At 45.3% G+C, this 18722-nt stretch overlaps 2 protein-coding genes across 3 annotated transcripts; one reads left to right on the top strand and one right to left on the bottom strand.

The window, feature by feature from the left end:
- Window positions 1-1976: 1976 nt before the first annotated feature.
- On the bottom strand, window positions 1977-7116 carry FBXO45 (F-box protein 45). The gene is made up of 3 exons (XM_075266768.1): window positions 6768-7116; window positions 4451-4807; window positions 1977-2752 (listed from the first exon to the last, which is right to left on the bottom strand). Exons 1-3 carry the CDS (start codon window positions 7044-7046, stop codon window positions 2567-2569), a joined length of 822 nt encoding a protein of 273 aa, XP_075122869.1. The 5' UTR covers window positions 7047-7116; the 3' UTR covers window positions 1977-2566.
- A 312-nt stretch (window positions 7117-7428) lies between these two features.
- On the top strand, window positions 7429-13872 carry WDR53 (WD repeat domain 53). Of its 2 annotated transcripts, none has more exons than XM_075266766.1 (4): window positions 7429-7491; window positions 9595-9666; window positions 11075-11558; window positions 12163-13872. In XM_075266766.1, the coding sequence occupies exons 3-4, from the start codon at window positions 11079-11081 to the stop codon at window positions 12742-12744; spliced, it is 1062 nt and encodes a 353-aa protein (XP_075122867.1). In that variant the 5' UTR covers window positions 7429-7491; window positions 9595-9666; window positions 11075-11078; the 3' UTR covers window positions 12745-13872. The 2 variants fall into 2 exon arrangements, with proteins under 2 accessions (XP_075122867.1, XP_075122868.1); XM_075266767.1 differs by having other exon boundaries at window positions 9595-9676.
- The last annotated feature ends 4850 nt before the right edge of the window (window positions 13873-18722 follow it).

Genomic DNA, 18722 nt, shown 5'->3' with positions numbered 1-18722 from the left:
CTACAAGCAGTAGCAGAAGACAAAACTGCAGAGTCAGATTGGATGAAGCAACAGGATTATCAACCTGGTACATTCAGATTATTTAGAGACTATATATTTATAATGGTATTTGAAAACTTTACACATTTCAAAGAGGAGACAGCTAAATGCTTGTTGATCTGACAATTACACCGCATGCACTAACCTAGTCAGGAGAAGGGACACCTTGCATCATAGCAAGCTATAATACCAGGAGTCCCTGCTTCCTCACAGCACTACAGTCTGATACTATATATTGTCATATAAGCCACAAGGAGGCAGGGACTCCCAGCATAGATCACCATGTGAGTATGCAGCAAGGTGTCCCGTTTCCTTGACTAGGTTTGGATTTTCTCGACCAGATTGTCCTGAATGCATGCGGCTTTATTGCTTTATTGAGATCCCCTCACAAAAAGGTAAGGTCCCACAAGTACCATTTCTTTTTTAGGCAAATCCAGGGGTGAATTGAGTAGAAAAGTTGTTGTACAAATGCTTCCTTTAAATTTCCTACTGCTTTTGTAGCCACTCCTAGATTTGGCTTAAAAAAAAAAAAAAAAAAAAAAAAAAAGCCAGATCAAACTCTGCTAATGCTCCTGCCCCTCCCCCCAACCAAGGACTCAAAATCAGAGGATGTGGTCAACACTTATGGTCTAGTTAGCAAATTAAATTCTAATAGTAACAATTAAAAATTGTGCCACCCCTTTCTCTGAATACTATTTACCCCCCTGGTCAATCTAACAACAGCTTTAAGGAAAGTACATGATCAGAAGCATTCTGGTAGAAACACACAACCCAATCTGATGAAGACACCGACCTATCATGCACACAATGTATTCAGTCCTCATCTGGTGCGTCTGTGGGTAAAGTATACAATGTAAGTTATAATGATCTTCCTAGCAGACATAATATTTTTAGGATTTTGCTACGTTTGTAAAAATCACTAAAGGTAATGGTTTATGTAAAGCTTAAAAACTAGAGATCAGCGAACACTGTTCGGATCAGCCGTTCCGAACAGCAAGCTCCCATAGAAATGAATGGAAGCACCTGGCACAGCGAACGGCCGCCGGCAAAGTGTACGTGCCAGGTGCTTCCATTCATTTCTATGGGAGCGTGCTGTTCAGAATGGCTGATCCGAACAGTGTTCGCTCATCTCTAGTAAAAACGGTTTTGAACATAAAAGACAAAGTTGTGACGTACTACTTAGAAAGTCAGCCATGTCTCACATCCTCCTCACCGTTCTGTGACAGACTAAGGGTATGTTCAATTTCAAGGTGAATTCTGCTTTCAATGGAAGGCAGAGAATGGAGCAGCCAGCTTGATCTTGCCACAGATTCTGCAGCTGACCAGCTGCAGGACCCATGGCGAGAGCACTAACTGAACAGCCCCATTCGTCCCAGACTGATCAGCAACTGAAGGCCAAAGCTCTGCTTTGGCTTTTCACTGCAGGGCGCCAGGTGAAAAGAGCCAGAGGGTTGTAACACAGAGCAATCTGAGAGGGAAGGTCACCTGAATGCCTCTTCATCAACTGAATGGGTCCCCCAAGACAACTGGCTGGATCAGGAGTGTCCCTGATGTTCCAACTCCAGTACAAATGTCTGTCAAGCCCTAACCAACGATTAAACAGAACAGACAGTTTGCGGTGATCATGATTATCCAGAAAATGTTCAGACTTAAACAGTGAGGTCAGCCATATTTCTTGTTGATCATTCATTTCTAGAATTAGGTTTAAGAAAATGCATTCTACACCAAGTTGTACTTTATCTATGGCATGCACTAAAAGTAAGATGCAGGGCAAAGCTAATACAGTGTTGGGTTTAATGCGGGTCCCAAGGGAGAAAGTGCATGAATCAGTCATGTACTGGCATCCCCGGACCCTGCATTAGACATAACATCATAAGTTTGCCTAAAGTGATTTTTTTCTTTAAATAAAAAAAATTTCATATACAAGCCTACTCCATGAAATAAAATATCCAATGTCAATGAAAATGCTGATATTATAACGTCCCATTCCCTTTAACAAAACCAGACCTGAGTGAGCCATTTGGTGGCTCAATTTGTGGCAATTAAAATAAAAAAAATAAAAAGTACCCTAGAGATACCGCTTAAAAATGGAGGCTTAAACACAGCGACATGGATAAAAACCCCACCATAAACCCTATGCCAGATGTTACGGCTTAAGAGATTAAAAACAAAACACCATACAAGAAACCCTCACTGGAAAGAGGGAGCGATATACATTGCTCCCCTCATTGCTGCATCCATTAGCTATAGACACTGGTTTCCATTGCACAATCACCAAACCGACACAATAACAGACTGTCAACAACTGGGATAAAAAATAAAACCCATAATCGCCATACACACAGCAACAACCCACAGACTCTCGGACCACACGGAGACAAGGTGGAAAGCCTTCTGAGTCTTGCGTAAGGAAGGAGGATTCCCCGATTGCTTCTGTCCTGTGGGTACCCACAGAGCGGGTAGCGCCCTCTGCTCCATTGCATGCACAGCCCCTCCTGTCTGGCCACAGCCATCTTCAGGAAACACATTATCCATCCAGTGGCTTTCCTAAGTAGACCAAAGTCACTTCTGTGTTCCCATACACTGCAGAAACTGCTGGATATAGACAGGTCTTTGGAAGTCCCCTAAAAGCCACTCCTAAAAACTCATAGCCACGCTCAAAGGCTAAGGTCTTGTCTTCCATGTCCAAGATGACTCTGATCCTTTCACCTATCTGCAATGGAAAGGGAAACAAGTACATACTGAGTGGAAGCCAAAACGGTCAGGTTATACTTCTACAAGTCCTAACATCAATCATACAGGTCAATCTTCTGTTGTATATAATCCAATATAGCCCCCTATGACATTACAGACATACAAAGTTACATTCAACACAGGAAACTGAAAACATCTTGGGGAGGGGGGGGGAAGACATTTAGTTTATAAGCACACACCTTAAATTAATGGGCTATCCAGGATTATAGAACTACATGCAGGCAGTATTCACAGTGGCTGCAATGGGACCACTACACTACACTGGGCCAAACACCAGTCTCCACAGTATACAGCCAAGGGCAGTGGTTAGCCAACATGAGTTAACTGCTGCAGCTACTCTGTATACATGGCATCGTACCCTTACCCTTTATGTATACTGAACACTTACAGGGGGGGGGGGGGGGGGAGTTACATTGACGGCACAGCTGGAGCCAAACACCACTCTTTGCTATGTACTGCTGACACCAGCGCTCGGCTGCAGCTGTCCCATGGCAGCCACTGTGTATACAAATAGTAGTTGAGGCAGTGTCCAGCCCAGCACGGGAACGGAGAGGAGGACGCTGGTATAGACTTCTCCTGCCCCCTTATTCCAAGTAAGGTGCAGGACTTCTGAAGGCGATCTCTTCACATCACACGCTGCGTTTCATAGCAATTGTGTGATGCAGTTACATTAACCCTTAAAGAGGACCTTTCATCAGATTGGGCACAGGCAGTTCCATATACTGCTGGAAAGCCGACAGTGCGCTGAATTCAGGGCACTATTGGCTTTCCTGATCTGTGCCCCGGTAAAGCGCTATCGGTGCCGTTACCGTAGCGCTTTACAGTCAGAAGGGAGTTTCTGACAGTCAGTCAGGAACGTCCTTCACAGCAGCGGCTATCGCACTGCACAGTGTGAGCGGGGAGGAACGCCCCCTTCCCCTCCTGATAATACTAGTCTATGGACAAGCTGTGTGAGCAGAGGGGAGGGGGCGTTCCTCCCCGCTCCACAGTACAGCGCGATAGGCACTGCTGTGGAGAAGGACGTTCCTGACAGACTGTCAGAAACGCCTTCTGACTGTAAACCGCTACGGTATCGGGACCGATAGCGCTTTACCCGGGGCACAGATCGGGAAAGCCGATAGTCCACTGAATTCAGCCCACTGTCGGCTTTCCAGCAGTATATGAAACTGCCTGTGCCCAATCTGATGAAAGGTCCTCTAAGTACTATCATGGTGCCTATCAATTATATGTGTATGATAGTGGTGTGTGATAGACACTATGATAGTACTTAAAGGTTAATGCTCCCTTCACTTCTATAGCACAAGGCTGAAAGAAAAAAAAAAGAAAAAATTGCCAATTGCCAGGACTGTGATGTCCAGTAACACGATTCACAGGATAGATGAAGAACCTTTATCACTGCAATGAAATTAGATTTATGCTTAAATCTACACTGTATCCTGGATGTACGAGAAGAGGTTCCTTTCACAGAGGCCTCTATTCTCTGTAGTGAGGACACTACACAATCTTATAGTCCCCCCCCCCAAAAAAAAAAAACTACAAAATAATACTGTGTGTATGAGGAAATCTCTCTCTATCCTATAGAAACATGCCTTAAAGTTTCATATGCCCACTGGCTACTTGGAAGAGCTGTAAAGAATAAAGGTTAGCTTCCACTTACTTGATACTTGGGAGCATTATTGCACTGTGGAAAACTTCCATTGACTTCTCCATTGTGCAATAGGTTATTATCAACTAGATTCCAGCCCCAACTCTGATCATCACTTCCAAGGAGCGCTACATAGCCCTGACACTGCATGGGAGCCCGTTTTGTTGCAATGCCAATAACCGCCACTGTACCAAGTGGCCCTTCCCACCAAACTTCCCAGGCATGGCGCCCCTCACTGAAGCCAATTTTGGTGCGTGCCCCATCAGTGCTCTGAGCAATCGGATTCCGATGCAAAGTAAAACCATTCTTCTTAATAAAAACATTTCTAGAGCAGTCGTTGGAGCTGAAGCCGTGCTGGAAGGCTCGGACCTGTAGAGATGAAGAGGTGGATGCTAATAAATGGTGTTCAAGAGAAATCAGACTAGGTTTATACAACAAAGGTAAGTGAATGAAATACAAGTTAGAATATGTTCACAGCTGAGGCTGCATTCATATCACTATGTACAGCCATTTAGCAGACTTGTTTAATGGATGAATAAAAAAAAAAAAAAAAACTGCTTGATTTTTGGAGGAGTAAAAATATAGTATACCATACTCTTGTGTCCATTCAAACAACTGATGGACTATGTTTAGAATAGGCCATCAAAGTTAGATCTGTGGGGGTCTGACACCCGAGATCCCCACAAATAATTGTACAGAAAGACTATTGGTAAAGGTCCATTCACATGGAGTAAACGCATGCTCATTTTGGCAAAAATACACGTGTAAAATGTAATTGAAGTCAATGGGAGTCTTATTTTTACACATGTATTTTGCCAAAATGAGCACGTTTACTCCGTGTGATTGGACCCTAAGATCTAGAAACTAGTGGTGAATGCTGGTACTGCAGCTCTGTCCCTTCGAAGTTATTGGGAAATGCTGCAGCATCTACAATCACAGCTACAGTTTTGTGAGGACCTAATAAGCCATTACAGCTATAAAGTTAATAACCCCTAAAAAAACATATCTGCTAAACATGATCTGAACGGAGCCCAAGACTGTTAAAAATCTCAGACTTGCACACAGGACTGTGATGTCCAGCAACATGACGCCTAGATAATAGAACAAACCTGACAGACCCTGATTATATAGTCAATGAGGTCTCTCAGGATCCAATGGTGTGCAGCATTTAGCAGATCTACATGTTGGGCTTTTTTAATTCATTTTACATTCCCAGCAAAATAAGTTTATTCACCATCATCCAGTCACTCAGACCCCAATACAAAGAATGGGGGATTTCTGTCCCCTGTTCAGCACCATGTTCACAAAGCCATTCATTTCAATGAGCGTTCCAATGATAGCCAAAATACAGCTCTATGCTATCCTGGGAATATGGCTGGGGCTTATGCCCCACATAGCACAACACAAAAAAAAAATAAAATGCATTGCATTTTCTCCAGCAGTGTTTTTGCTGTGGGGAAACCACTTGTGAATGTGCAGTTTTTGTTTTTGCAATGTGTGAATGTGATGAAATCTCATTTTCTTTGCTGGTACTGTAAAAAACAGTATTTCTGGAATGTAGGACCTTAGCCTAAGGAGGTTTTCCCTCTAACGCCAAGTATCTCCTGCCATTAGCATAGAAAATAAGAGTCTGATCTACGAGGGTGCCAGGGATCATCAGGAGTCCCAACTCCTCTATATGAACGGAGCTCTAGTGCACAGGTATTACAGCCACTCCATTCACTACTATGGGCATAATAGAGATCACTAAGTACTGTGACCTGTCAATCCAATAGAAGTCAATGAGTCAGGGGTCTCACCATCTCACTGCTCCCCCGTTCACCCTATTGGTGGGGTTCCAGTAGTAGATCCTCACACCAGTAATCATTCATTACCTATCCTGTGGATATGAAGTACATACTGTCACTGGGCTGTGAGATACAACTGTCACTGGGTTGATCCCTTTAAGGATATGTAGTGACTGGCAGTACTTGACAGAGCTGATAATATAGAATTTGAACCCTACAAACCCTAATATTGTATTTGAACCCTACAAATTGTACAGCGCTGCAGAATATGTTGGCACTATATAAATAACATTTATTATTAGATTAGAAGACTTAGCCTTCACTTAGAGCTACCTGTAAGTTACAGCATGGAGGACTCCATAGAATGAATGGCCTCTGCTACATAATGACAGCTGGTGTAATGCATAATAGCCAGCAGCCAATCAAATTGCTGCTTGCATTTTCCCAATGAGGCTTAGACTATAAGAGCTGTGATCTGATTGGCTGCATTATGTGACAGTCTCTATGGCCATAGAATGAATGAGCCGAGTGCTGCCTCTCACCTTCGCCTTGTATGTGGGTAGGTTACAGAGCACGTCAGTGCGCAGAGCTTCCTCGCTGACTGTCCGCAAGCACAGGCTCCTCCACACATCGTTATTCTCATCCCCGTGTAGACAGCGGTGCCAGTGTTTACACACCAGGCCGCAGCTCCGGAGGTCTGACAGGTCCAGGTAGGAGAACACCAGCTCCAGCACACGGCTCGGTAATCTTCCCGTACCCGAAGCAGGAGGTGGTGGAGGAGGTACAGCGGGAGCCGCAGAAGGAGCGGCCGCTGCCGCCATTCCCTCCCTATTTCCCGGTTACCGGCGACTCAAACCCCTCCACACTCCCTCATCTCCCAGCGCCAAGCAAGCAACATCCTGCTGCATCACGTAATCACGAGCCAATCAGCACCAGCCTTTACAAAAATAAATAGGAAGCCAACCAATGAAATGCCAGATACTAGCAGGGCTCTAAGATTCTTCCTGTTCTATCTCCACCCTGCTTGTCTCAGCGGCACAGCTAAGCAACCAATCAGCGATAGAGCCGGCCTCCTTATGACAGTGTGTGGACCAATCACAGCGAGGGGCTCCGCGGCGCGTGCGTCTCACATGGGTAACCACGCCTTACGACCCATGACTTATGGCCTTTTAACCAATCAGAGTGTGCCTTTTACTTCTGCGGAAAGAATATGGCCAATCGCGCTGAGCCGCACATGTGAGGACGCCATTAACTCCGGAGAGCGAGGTGAGTGATCGGGGCTCTCTTCTGGAGAGTGTTTACCTGCCACGGGGAATCGGAGAGCGGTCGATGGGTTTGTGACTCTTGGCTAATTCAGAGGGGCAGTGCATGCTGGGACTTGGAGTTCTTTACTGACCTGGGGATTACATTGCTGTGGCTCTGGTGCTCTAGTCAGGTACACATGTGAATATAGGCTCTATAACGGACAGTACACATAAGGCGTTACCCAGGACGCAGACGTTATTAGCTAAGTGCAGCATTTTAGCAAAATCATGAGAGTCCTGTACTGATTCCATTAGTGGAGTGGTCACATGACCTTCCTCTGCTCTTCTGATGACGTCATGTATACCAGGCACTTACATCTCCTTTTCTGTCTTCTACAGCAGGTACTGCTTCCTCTTCCCAATCCCCACATCTGCTGTGTGTGATGGTGCCAGTATGTATGGCGCCAGTATGTATGGCACATGCGCGACCAATCTCAGTACACACAGTGCAGAGAGGACATATGGGAGATACTGCCTAGTATATCGTAAGAGTGGTGAAATCTCACATGACCGCTCTGCGACCGCTACTAACAGAACCGTCACATTACTGTCATGATTTTGCTTCAATTATCAAGACTAATCAATTGTCTTGGTCCTGGACATCCCCTTTAAGGCTAGGCTTACTCATTGACTTTGGGTGTGTTGGGGAATGCCCCGGGGTAGATGCCATCGGTATCTGAATTTGGGAAAGATGTGTTATGTCACGAGCTCGGGAGAACACAGAATACAGAGCACACACATTCCGGATATCAAAAGTGTTCTGCTTTAATGGGGGATAAAGGTAGTTTAGTACAATTCAGACAAAGAGCTGGCGCGGCTATTCTAATTATTATAACAGGATTGGTTGTAGAGTTATAAGATGAGGCTGGCACATGACTATTGGCTGAGGCCTAATGTAATCTGCAGCTCATTATAACTTTCCAAGCTGGGATGAGGAAAACGTTTCTTTTTGTACCGTGTTAGCCAGTGGGTATGCAATATAAAAAACAAAAAACTTGTGAGTCTTCAGTAGGTGATACCTTTTTTAATGGCTAACTCATAATGATGACAGAATATGACGTTTCAAAGCTTCCTGGCTTCTTCAGATATATCTAAAAACACTTTCTGCAGGCTGCATATTTATGTATAACTGGACACAGGGATAGGATTACAGGAGGGAGGGGCTTATTACTATATACATATTAAAACAAATGAACAATTCACAGTTCCCAGGTTCTTTATGGCTGAGATGGACTTTCTCATGAAACAGAGAAAGATACAAAACACTTATGTGTGAGCTGACATCTTAGATGTATATATCATGGCAAAAGAGTTAAGATGACCTGCTGGTGCCAGACTACTCCCTGAACAATGGCCTACAGAAAGTCTGTGTCTGCATCGCTTCACACTCTCAGTGACCTCATCTCATAGTCTATGTGTTAGGATTCAAAATGGATGACATTAATATTAGAGTTTATAGAACAAAATGGCAGATAAGAGATACATGACCTCACAGGTGTGACCAAAGACTTCTGGGTTGCAATGTGACTTCTACAACAATGTAAATGAGGTTAGGACTAGATGCCAATTTTGGCCACAACTAAAGATCTCTGGGTTGCCCTTTGACTCTTTCACTATTGTTAGTGAAGGGCGTTGTATTGTGACCCCTAGTGTGACACAGCGGTACTTAAGTCACAAAGAAGTCAAGCAATGTTTGTCTTTAAGTCACAGGACTGTAGGTGCAGCTCTGACCTTAGAAGGCACGGTCTTCACAAGACTGCTGAAGGTGTCCTGTGGTATCTGCCACCATGACATTAGCAGGAGATTCAGTGAGAACCTGTGCTTTCTTCAGGCAGCATATTAAAGCGCTTGCCTGCTGTCACATGACTTTGTTAGATATATAATTTCCTTGTCAGAAAAGGACAAAATCTCAAGTCTTGCAGTCACATGATTAACATTGAAGTCTATGGCCGCAAAGTTTTCTGTGTTTTGTTACCAAAGATTTAGCAAGTTTCTGGAATGTCTGTCTGTCTTGTCCAGTAATACCAATTGTCAGCTAATAAGTCTGTCCATTCTTCTTCTGCAGATCTCCCTGGAGATGTTTGGAAGGATTTCTGCACATGTTGGGAGTCCACACTGAATATTGATCCCAGTTCAGGTGAGAATTAGTTTTTAACAATTCTTTTGTTTTTAGTTCAGAGACAATGAGTGATTTATTAGGCCTTATACACCAGTTTTTTTGTGTGTTTTTTGTACCGCTCCTATCACTTTCCTGGAAGGGAGCCTGGCAAGTGATATGGAGGGTCCACCAACCCCACCGGATTTATTATCCTCTACGTCCCTGAAAATGTACGCCAGCTTGTAGATGTAGATTTCAGTGTTTGGGTGCAAGGTCCAGTGGAGGGTGTCCCTCTTAATAAATGAGGCACACCATGGTTCAGGAAATATGAAGACTCGCACTGAAAATGCTAGTCTTCATAAATCTCACTGTATGCATTGTAGAGATTGAAGAATGGACGAAAACCCAGACCCCTCCTCTTTTGGGCCATTTTATATATGCTGCATTATATGATGACCTCCATCATATAGATCAGCATGCGCAGTAAAACCATGAAATGAAGCGGATATACAAGATAACATCCTTGAGACCCAGTGGCTTTAGGCTTTTAGTCCTGAATATCCACTGGGCCTTTTTTTTGTAAGACTTTGGGCCCCTTCACACGGCGTAAGCACGCCGCTCATTTAGACTCGTGTCCGAGCGCGGCACTTCAAAACAGAGCCCATTGATTTCAATGGGAAGCGCGCGTATATCGGCATGAGCGGCACGCTTACGCTGTGTGAAGGGGCCCTTTGTCTTTATTCCCTCTTCTCCATGATGGCCGTATACGCTCAAACTCTTGAAAGGCTAGTGCTCTAGGGTCCCTGTCATGGCGTTCTCAGACATGCTGTATTATAGAGATTGGGGTCTTTCTACTTAACAAGTCCTTAGGATACACTTTTGGCTTTTGCTTAAAAATAAAAACAAAGCAACATTTTTTTTATTCAGTGTTTTCCAAAAGCCACAACTTTTTTTTTTATTTTTCCCTTCAAAGCACCGTATGAGGGCTTATTTTTTGCAAGACAAATTATACTTCATAGTGGTACCATTTAATATTCCATTCCGTGTACTGGGAAACTTTAAAAAAAAAAATCAGAATGGGCTGGAATTAGAGAAAAACAGAATTTGTGCCACTTCCTTTTAAGTTCTGCCTTTATGCTGCTCACTGTGCAGCCAAAATGACATGTTACTTGTATTCTGCGGGTTGTTATGATTACGACAATAACAAATTTATATATAAATTTATATGTGGAACAATTTGGGACACACAACCCCTGGTCTGTCAGCACCTGTGGGTGGTTTACTGACCCAAATATCCCTGACCGGTTCCCTTTAAGACGCAAGCTATCCGATGTCTTATGTAGATGTTATGTACATAGTATACTTTTTTTTTTTTTTTCTCTTGGCAAAATGATTTTCAATAAGAACTTAGTTTCTAATGTCTGTGTTTTTAATTTGTCACTACCAGAATAATGGCTGCCAAATGGGACTCTGGTCATACCAATCCTGTGTTGAGCCTGGCAATCAACAAGGACAAAGTAGTTTCTTCTGGTGCCGAAAATGGAGAACTTACCATCTGGAGTGAGCAAGGAACGCCAATCGGCAAATTACACCTGAAGGGTGATGAAGATGTAACGGGAGTCACGTTTTCCCCAGTTTCTTCCTCTAAGCTTTATGCTTCTCATGGAGAGACTGTCGCTGTCCTGGACATCAGAGCATTAGGAGAACCAGTGGAGACATTCAGTGTCAACAAAGAAGAGATCAATTGTATTTCTGTCAATGAAACGGACAGTCTCCTAGCGGCGGCCGATGACTCTGGTACTGTGAAAGTCTTAGACCTACAGAGTAAGAAAGTCTGCCGAACCCTGCAGAGACATACTAACATCTGCTCAGCAGTTGCTTTCAGACCTCACCGGCCACAAAGCCTTATTTCATGTGGGCTTGATATGCAGGTAAGTTTTTATCTGTGCCGCTGGATCAGGCCATTGATATTAGTCATTAGTATTAGAGCTTGAAAGTACTTGACAACCTGTGAATATTACTCTAGATTTTAAGGACACGTTGATCCAGGATTTTTATACTGACTGCCAGATTGGAGTCGGGAAGGATTTTTTTCCTTTGAAATGGGGCAATTGGCATGAGCCTCATGGGGTTTTTGCCTGGATCAACACTGGGAAATTGTGAAAATTTTCATTCTGCAAACAGTGACCTTCTAAGTGCAGAAACCATAATACCAATTTAACCCCTTGCACTTTGTTGTATATCAAGGGGCCAGGTAGTTTGCAGACCTTGCTGTCTAGTTACATATGTAAACTGGCAGTGATGGACAGTTCGGCTCCTGCTGTAATAGCAGAGATTGGCAATAACGCTGTTCTTACCTCTTTAATTTCTTAGATATTGTGATCACTGCAGTATCTAAGGAGGCCAAAGGAAGGAGCACAGTCTGCCCCACCATTGTGTCACAATCCTCATTCTCATTATAGATGAAACCCCAGCAGTGTTGATTGGCCTCATTCACTAAATTATGTTACAAATTTTGTTTCCTGTTAACACTAGGTGATGCTTTGGAATGTGCAAAAAGCAAGACCGCTATGGCTGACAAATCTGCAACACTTAGCTCAAGACGAAGAAGATCTGGATCTCCACCAGTCCCCGGGTCAGCTCTTTAATCCACCCCTGGCTCATTCACTTTCAGTATCTAGCTGTGGAAATGTGTTTTGCTGCGGTGCTGAGGACGGTAAAATCCGCTCATTTCGGATAGCAGGAACTCGTTTTGAGGAAGAACTTTGTTTTAAGGCTCACACTCAAGGTGTTTCCCAAGTCAGTTTTATAGGACAAGATCCCGGACAGACTTTGTTACTCTCTGGAGGCAATGACGGCAGAGTGTGTGTATGGAATCTCGGAAAAGACACTGTGCAACCTCAGAAATCACACAAACCTCACCACCCAAAGAAGGCGGCATCCAAAGTTAAAGCGAAACAAATGGCAGAGGCATCTCCAAAAGTTAGTTCAAGTCTCTGTATTGAACATGGAGAAAAAGTGAACTGGATTCTAGGAGCTGAACTTCAGGGGTCTAAAGTGGTGTTAGTTGCTGACCCTAGCAATGCCATATCCGTGTATCAGCTTGGTGAACTGTAGATTGCTGAGTGGCATCATTTACGGTGCTTTGACCATATTAAGATTTGATAGCAATGGACATGCCCAACTGAGCTACACTGATAGACTGATGTGTTGGTGACAGGGATCTATATGCAGTGCCTTACTAAGCATTATTATATGCTACATAGAGGCTGATGCTTAACATCTCCTGTGGGGTAGAGCTTCAGCAGTATATAATTTCTTCAAATAGTGGTGAAACAAGTTAAAGGCTATGGACACCTTTTGAGGGGCATTTTTTTTTCTACAGACCTGCATCAATTTTGTAATGGGTTTGATTTAAAATTTTGCAGATTTTGCATTTCACAGTCCATAACGTGCTGCAGAATGCTGTTCACTAGTAAGCTGGCTGCCTGTATGATCTCCAGCCGCCGTCTGACTGCTCCTGAATCATAATCTGAGCTGAGTTATGAGCAAATCAAAGCTGAACTTTTGTTATGGTCCTAAATCAGCTTGGAAGATATTTAGGTTAAGAAGAAGGGGCTAGAGATCATGTCTGATGGATTTGCTAGTGAACGTCCGTGTGCAGCTTGCTATGGATTTTAAAACATAGAGGCTAAATGGCACACTTATTTTTGTCTACTTCAAGGGAACCTGTCACATGATAAAAGCAGTGCAAACTGTGCGCTTCATGATCTAGAACTGGAGTAGCTGCGCGCAATAATGTACTTGGAAAACATTCAGTTTAACTCTTTGTCCATTGAAATGTCTGTTCTTTCTATGTTGAGAAGTCAAGAACGGTCAGTGATTGGCAACCTCCTCACTATGACTGTACAGACACAGCTGTCAATCACTGGTAGGACCGCCTCCTGGACATCGCAGTCATTTCAATGGATAAATGACAAGCTATAATGACTCCTTTCACACAATACTATATATGAGTCTTCTCCTCCTGCACTATAACATGCTGCTCAGAGATTGATCAGAATTTGTAACTTTTCCCTTTCAGTGATTAAAAAGGAAATGCCCCAAAGGTATCTCTTACGCTGCCACTTTGCACTCTTTTATGCTGCGGCCCTGTACTGAGTGTGCTATAATTACAGAAAATGCAGGGTTTAATAAATATCTATTTATCATGTAGCATATGCATATCAGAAAGTTTAAGTTTTAGGGTGCATGCACACTACGTAACGCCGGGCGTGTATGAGAGCCGTACACGCCGGCATTACAGCAGACTGCCGAACACTTCCCATTCACTTCAATGGGAGCGCTCGTAACAGCGGCGTTTACGAGCGCTCCCATTGAAGTGAATGGGAAGTGTTCGGCAGCCCTGCTGTAACGCCGGCGTGTACGGCTCTCATACACGCCCGGCGTTACGTAGTGTGCATGCACCCTTATCTTGTAACCGAGAAAACTATAAAAAAATAAAATAAAATTTAAGTGACTGCTCTGTTTTTCATTTTCAGCTGGCACATGATCCTGGTTTTTCTGCAGTTGCACAGGTTTTCATCTGTATTGCTTGTATATTCACTTTTTACATCTTTCCTTTTTTACACCTATTAGAGATGAGCGAACACTAAAATGTTCGAGGTTCGAAATTCGATTCGAACAGCCGCTCAATGTTCGTGTGTTCGAACGGGTTTCGAACCCCATTATAGTCTATGGGGAACAGATACTCGTTAAGGGGGAAACCCAAATCCGTGTCTGGAGGGTCACCAAGTCCACTATGACACCCCAGGAAATGATGCCAACACCTCTGGAATGACACTGGGACAGCAGGGGAAGCATGTCTGGGGGCATCTAACACACCAAAGACCCTCTATTACCCCAACATCACAGCCTAACAACTACACACTTTACACACTCAATACCACCTCTCTGACAGTAGGAAAACACCTTGAAACATGTGTATTTGGCACTTGCAGTGAGGAGAGCTTGTCACCAGCAGTGAATTTGGCCCTTGTAGTAAGTTGAGGTTGGCACCAACATTTGTTTTGAAAATCAGGGTGGATTGAGCCTCTAACCAGCAGAGTTTGGGCAAATTCATGGTGGAGGGAGCCTCTAAAAACCCCAGTTTGGACCAATTCATGGTGGAGGGAGACTCTAAAAACCCCAGTTTGGACCAATTCATGGTGGAGGGAGACTCTAAAAACCCCAGTTTGGACCAATTCATGGTGGAGGGAGCCTCTAAAAACCCCAGTTTGGACCAATTCATGGTGGAGGGAGCCTCTAACCAGCCCAGTTTGGACCAATTAATGGTGGAGGGAGCCTCTAAACAGCCAAGTTTTGGGAAATTCATGGTGGAGGGAGCCTCTAACCAGCCCAGTTTGGACCAATTCATGGTGGAGGGAGCCTCTAAACAGCCCAGTTTGGACCAATTAATGGTGGAGGGAGCCTCTAACCAGCCCAGTTTGGACCAATTAATGGTGGAGGGAGCCTCTAACCAGCCCAGTTTGGACCAATTAATGGTGGAGGGAGCCTCTAACCAGCCCAGTTTGGACCAATTAATGGTGGAGGGAGCCTCTAAACAGCCAAGTTTTGGGAAATTCATGGTGGAGGGAGCCTCTAACCAGCCCAGTTTGGACCAATTCATGGTGGAGGGAGCCTCTAAACAGCCCAGTTTGGGCAAATTCATGGTGGAGGGAGCCTCTAAAAAACCCAGTTTGGACCAATTCATGGTGGAGGGAGCCTCTAATTAGCCCAGTTTGGACCAATTAATTGTGGAGGGAGCCTCTAACCAGCCCAGTTTGGACCAATTAATGGTGGAGGGAGCCTCTAACCACCCCAGTTTGGGCAAATTCATGGTGGAGGGAGCCTCTAACCAGCCCAGTTTGGACCAATTAATGGTGGAGGGAGCCTCTAAACAGCCAAGTTTTGGGAAATTCATGGTGGAGGGAGCCTCTAACCAGCCCAGTTTGGGCAAATTCATGGTGGAGGGAGCCTCTAACCAGCCCAGTTTGGACCAATTAATGGTGGAGGGAGCCTCTAACCAGCCCAGTTTGGACCAATTAATGGTGGAGGGAGCCTCTAAACAGCCAAGTTTTGGGAAATTCATGGTGGAGGGAGCCTCTAACCAGCCCAGTTTGGACCAATTCATGGTGGAGGGAGCCTCTAAACAGCCCAGTTTGGGCAAATTCATGGTGGAGGGAGCCTCTAAAAAACCCAGTTTGGACCAATTCATGGTGGAGGGAGCCTCTAATTAGCCCAGTTTGGACCAATTAATTGTGGAGGGAGCCTCTAACCAGCCCAGTTTGGACCAATTAATGGTGGAGGGAGCCTCTAACCACCCCAGTTTGGACCAATTCATGGTGGAGGGAGCCTCTAACCAGCCCAGTTTGGACCAATTAATGGTGGAGGGAGCCTCTAAACAGCCAAGTTTTGGGAAATTCATGGTGGAGGGAGCCTCTAACCAGCCCAGTTTGGACCAATTCATGGTGGAGGGAGCCTCTAAACAGCCCAGTTTGGGCAAATTCATGGTGGAGGGAGCCTCTAACCAGCCCAGTTTGGACCAATTAATGGTGGAGGGAGCCTCTAAACAGCCAAGTTTTGGGAAATTCATGGTGGAGGGAGCCTCTAACCAGCCCAGTTTGGACCAATTCATGGTGGAGGGAGCCTCTAAACAGCCAAGTTTTGGGAAATTCATGGTGGAGGGAGCCTCTAAAAAACCCAGTTTGGACCAATTCATGGTGGAGGGAGCCTCTAATTAGCCCAGTTTGGACCAATTAATTGTGGAGGGAGCCTCTAACCAGCCCAGTTTGGACCAATTAATGGTGGAGGGAGCCTCTAACCACCCCAGTTTGGGCAAATTCATGGTGGAGGGAGCCTCTAACCAGCCCAGTTTGGACCAATTAATGGTGGAGGGAGCCTCTAAACAGCCAAGTTTTGGGAAATTCATGGTGGAGGGAGCCTCTAACCAGCCCAGTTTGGACCAATTAATGGTGGAGGGAGCCTCTAAACAGCCCAGTTTGGGCAAATTCATGGTGGAGGGAGCCTCTAAACAGCCCAGTTTGGGCAAATTCATGGTGGAGGGAGCCTCTAACCAGCCCAGTTTGGACCAATTAATGGTGGAGGGAGCCTCTAAACAGCCAAGTTTTGGGAAATTCATGGTGGAGGGAGCCTCTAACCAGCCCAGTTTGGACCAATTAATGGTGGAGGGAGCCTCTAACCAGCCCAGTTTGGACCAATTAATGGTGGAGGGAGCCTCTAACCAGCCCAGTTTGGACCAATTAATGGTGGAGGGAGCCTCTAACCACCCCAGTTTGGACCAATTCATGGTGGAGGGAGCCTCTAACCAGCCCAGTTTGGACCAATTAATGGTGGAGGGAGCCTCTAAACAGCCAAGTTTTGGGAAATTCATGGTGGAGGGAGCCTCTAACCAGCCCAGTTTGGACCAATTCATGGTGGAGGGAGCCTCTAAACAGCCCAGTTTGGGCAAATTCATGGTGGAGGGAGCCTCTAACCAGCCCAGTTTGGACCAATTAATGGTGGAGGGAGCCTCTAAACAGCCAAGTTTTGGGAAATTCATGGTGGAGGGAGCCTCTAACCAGCCCAGTTTGGACCAATTCATGGTGGAGGGAGCCTCTAAACAGCCAAGTTTTGGGAAATTCATGGTGGAGGGAGCCTCTAAAAAACCCAGTTTGGACCAATTCATGGTGGAGGGAGCCTCTAATTAGCCCAGTTTGGACCAATTAATTGTGGAGGGAGCCTCTAACCAGCCCAGTTTGGACCAATTAATGGTGGAGGGAGCCTCTAACCACCCCAGTTTGGGCAAATTCATGGTGGAGGGAGCCTCTAACCAGCCCAGTTTGGACCAATTAATGGTGGAGGGAGCCTCTAAACAGCCAAGTTTTGGGAAATTCATGGTGGAGGGAGCCTCTAACCAGCCCAGTTTGGACCAATTCATGGTGGAGGGAGCCTCTAAACAGCCCAGTTTGGGCAAATTCATGGTGGAGGGAGCCTCTAACCAGCCCAGTTTGGACCAATTAATGGTGGAGGGAGCCTCTAAACAGCCAAGTTTTGGGAAATTCATGGTGGAGGGAGCCTCTAACCAGCCCAGTTTGGACCAATTAATGGTGGAGGGAGCCTCTAACCAGCCCAGTTTGGACCAATTAATGGTGGAGGGAGCCTCTAACCAGCCCAGTTTGGACCAATTAATGGTGGAGGGAGCCTCTAAACAGCCAAGTTTTGGGAAATTCATGGTGGAGGGAGCCTCTAACCAGCCCAGTTTGGACCAATTCATGGTGGAGGGAGCCTCTAAACAGCCCAGTTTGGGCAAATTCATGGTGGAGGGAGCCTCTAAAAAACCCAGTTTGGACCAATTCATGGTGGAGGGAGCCTCTAATTAGCCCAGTTTGGACCAATTAATTGTGGAGGGAGCCTCTAACCAGCCCAGTTTGGACCAATTAATGGTGGAGGGAGCCTCTAAAAAACCCAGTTTGGACCAATTCATGGTGGAGGGAGCCTCTAATTAGCCCAGTTTGGACCAATTAATTGTGGAGGGAGCCTCTAACCAGCCCAGTTTGGACCAATTAATGGTGGAGGGAGCCTCTAACCACCCCAGTTTGGACCAATTCATGGTGGAGGGAGCCTCTAACCACCCCAGTTTGGACCAATTCATGGTGGAGGGAGCCTCTAAACAGCCCAGTTTGGGCAAATTCATGGTGGAGGGAGCCTCTAACCAGCCCAGTTTGGACCAATTAATGGTGGAGGGAGCCTCTAAACAGCCCAGTTTGGGCAAATTCATGGTGGAGGGAGCCTCTAACCAGCCCAGTTTGGACCAATTAATGGTGGAGGGAGCCTCTAAACAGCCAAGTTTTGGGAAATTCATGGTGGAGGGAGCCTCTAACCAGCCCAGTTTGGACCAATTAATGGTGGAGGGAGCCTCTAACCACCCCAGTTTGGGCAAATTCATGGTGGAGGGAGCCTCTAACCAGCCCAGTTTGGACCAATTAATGGTGGAGGGAGCCTCTAAACAGCCCAGTTTGGGCAAATTCATGGTGGAGGGAGCCTCTAAACAGCCA

The sequence above is a fragment of the Leptodactylus fuscus genome, chromosome 3 (assembly GCF_031893055.1).
Source record: "Leptodactylus fuscus isolate aLepFus1 chromosome 3, aLepFus1.hap2, whole genome shotgun sequence".
In the NCBI taxonomy this organism is placed as follows: Eukaryota; Metazoa; Chordata; class Amphibia; order Anura; family Leptodactylidae; genus Leptodactylus; species Leptodactylus fuscus.
This window is presented reverse-complemented; position numbering and strand designations above follow the sequence as displayed.

Bases quoted from the DNA above. Each gene is read 5' to 3' on its own strand.
- FBXO45 (XM_075266768.1), bottom strand. From the start codon at position 7,046: ATGGCGGCAGCGGCCGCTCCTTCTGCGGCTCCCGCTGTACCTCCTCCA. The intron at 4,808-6,767 runs GTGAGAGGCAGC...TCATCTCTACAG, and splicing joins TACCCACATACAAGGCGAAG to GTCCGAGCCTTCCAGCACGG. The intron at 2,753-4,450 runs GTAAGTGGAAGC...TTTCCATTGCAG, and splicing joins ATAATGCTCCCAAGTATCAA to ATAGGTGAAAGGATCAGAGT.
- WDR53 (XM_075266766.1), top strand. From the start codon at position 11,079: ATGGCTGCCAAATGGGACTCTGGTCATACCAATCCTGTGTTGAGCCTG. The intron at 11,559-12,162 runs GTAAGTTTTTAT...TGTTAACACTAG, and splicing joins CATGTGGGCTTGATATGCAG to GTGATGCTTTGGAATGTGCA.